The following is a 2,284-nucleotide window of genomic DNA, read 5'->3' on the forward strand; positions in this document are numbered from 1 at the left end:
CACATCGAGTGTGAGAGAGCTTCGAACTGGTTCCGAAAGGTGTCCTCCAAAATGGTCGCTTCTCTCAAGGTGATTCCTACCTGTCTAGACGACGAGGGAACTCTTGCCAAAAGAACCTCTACCGATTCATTCAGGGGAATTCTTATACCCGACGAAGGGTTACCCGCTACTCCATACACATTCTTCCAGGGTGGAAGTAGAGAAGAATCCTGCCTACCTGAACCCACTATAGAAGTCAACCTAATGTCCGCCTCTCTTAAGGACTGCTCCACCCGACCAAACCAAATCAACTTACAGGATGTGCAAGGTATTGAAGGTTTTGTGGAATATAATTCCTGGAACATAGCCTGAATAGGATGTACTGGATCTTCCGCCACTCTCGATTGAGGGAACAAATCGTGAATAAATTGCACCATCCTTTTATATTCACTTTCTCCCACTTGGGGAAAACTCTCTTCCATGATAGGGACTTCTTCCAATGACGTTTCCCTAACTGGATCCTCCGATCAGAGAGGAGCAGGACCAGAGACAGGACGAACTTCCAACTTACCCGACTGCAAAGAGGGGGAACTCAATAAATCTCTATACCTGGAATCTTGACCAATCAATCTGTGTAGAATCCCCACACTAACCGTAGCCAGTTGTGCCAGAACCCTTTCTCCTAAGAGAGACGACGCAGCTCGTGGAGTTGTTGCACTGGAGTTGTTCCGAGCCCGAAGCAAGCCTCCCTGAGGTCGACCCCCCCTGGTGTGAAAAATCCGCATGAATCGTCTTATCCTGAAGACCTGAAGACGAAATTGGTGCATAAGGCGCCGCCGATCTACCCAAACTGGATTGCAAAGGAACTGAAGTTGAAACACCTGAGTTTAACCTCCCCAAATACCCTGAGCCAACACCTGAGAACTCCGACGCCGCAACACCTACAACATTACCCAAGTTTCTAACCACAGGGGATCCCACTAACGCGGAAGAACTTGCTCCCAGAGCGAGATCGCTTGTACCTGAGCGAACCATACCAGTACCTAACACCGGAGTAGCCGCAATACCAGTACCAATCATGCCACCCAACGTCCTATTTGGACGGGGAACCACCGCAGCAGTCTTAATACCAGAAGAATCACCTGCCGTAGCGTTTACATAAGAATTAGAAGAAGGAATCTCCGTTCCCGTAACCCCCACCAAACAAGCACCAACACCATAACCCTTAGAAAAGGAAACCCCCGCACCCTGAGAAAAGTTTGGGAAAGACATCGAAGGATAGGAGAAAAAGGGAGAGGACATACCTGGTATACCTATCGGAACCCCTGCCGAAGAACTCGGACAGTACGAGGCCCCGCCCACCAAGTTCGCACTGACAGCTGTGTTAAGAGAGTGGGATACGCCCACCAGGTCTGAAATGCCTAACTGTCTGTTTGCCGAACTCTCCGCTTCTGAACGAGGGACCTCAGAACGGGACCCCTCCGGGAACGAACCACCCGGGGGAACCTGTTGACTGGTTGTAGACGAAGCTAAGGCATGCCCCAAAAGAGAAGAGTGAGGAGGAACATGGGAGGTAGAGCTTGTAGATAACGAGTGGAGAGAAACATTAGGAATAGAAGGAAAAACAGACGTAAAAGGAGATGGAGAAGAAGAAGAAGTTGAAGATGAAGCCATTCTTTTGAGTGAAAGAAGGTATATAGGTTCCCCTCCCCCTTGATAATCCTGCAACATATCACCCGAAAACTCGGGGATATTCTTACTGACATGATCCTAAATGTCCAAAAAGCCTAAATGAAACCACTGTCTAACCAGAAGTCTATAATTCTGAGACAAACATAGAATATTAGCGTAATACTCTGCCAAGTTGAATGTTATTTAATCAAATTGGCTACCAACAGCCCCTGAATCTGTAAAAAGACCCACTGGGAAGGAAACTTTCGAAGAAGAAGGGATGGCCTCGAAATTTTCAACAGGTCTCGCTTCTTATACCGACTTAACGGATGACTTAATATCCTTGTCCTTCGGAAAACACGAGGACGGAAACAAAACTTCCGTCGGATCCAATGCTGATCCTGTAAAGATAGCCGAATCTGAACCCGAAAGACACTGTTCTAGCAGCTTCTCATCCTTAACCTCTACATTAGGATCCCTAACAGTCTTGGTCTCACCTATTGCTAATTCACACCTTTTACTTACGCTTTTAGGGGAAAGGAAGAATTCTGCTGCTGACACTGCCTCCTCCGTGCCAGGGGGGCCGGCGGATCCTACCCTTTGGGCTTGCGGTTCCCCAATAAAACTAGGTGTA

General features: G+C 47.9%; 1 protein-coding gene across 1 annotated transcript; it reads right to left on the reverse strand.

The window, feature by feature from the left end:
• Positions 1-627: 627 nt before the first annotated feature.
• LOC135198291 (serine-rich adhesin for platelets-like) lies at positions 628-1,653 on the reverse strand. The gene has a single exon (XM_064225861.1). The coding sequence runs from the start codon at positions 1,651-1,653 to the stop codon at positions 628-630; it is 1,026 nt and encodes a 341-aa protein (XP_064081931.1).
• Positions 1,654-2,284: the final 631 nt, after the last annotated feature.

This window comes from Macrobrachium nipponense, chromosome 22 (assembly GCF_015104395.2).
Source record: "Macrobrachium nipponense isolate FS-2020 chromosome 22, ASM1510439v2, whole genome shotgun sequence".
Taxonomy (NCBI): Eukaryota; Metazoa; Arthropoda; class Malacostraca; order Decapoda; family Palaemonidae; genus Macrobrachium; species Macrobrachium nipponense.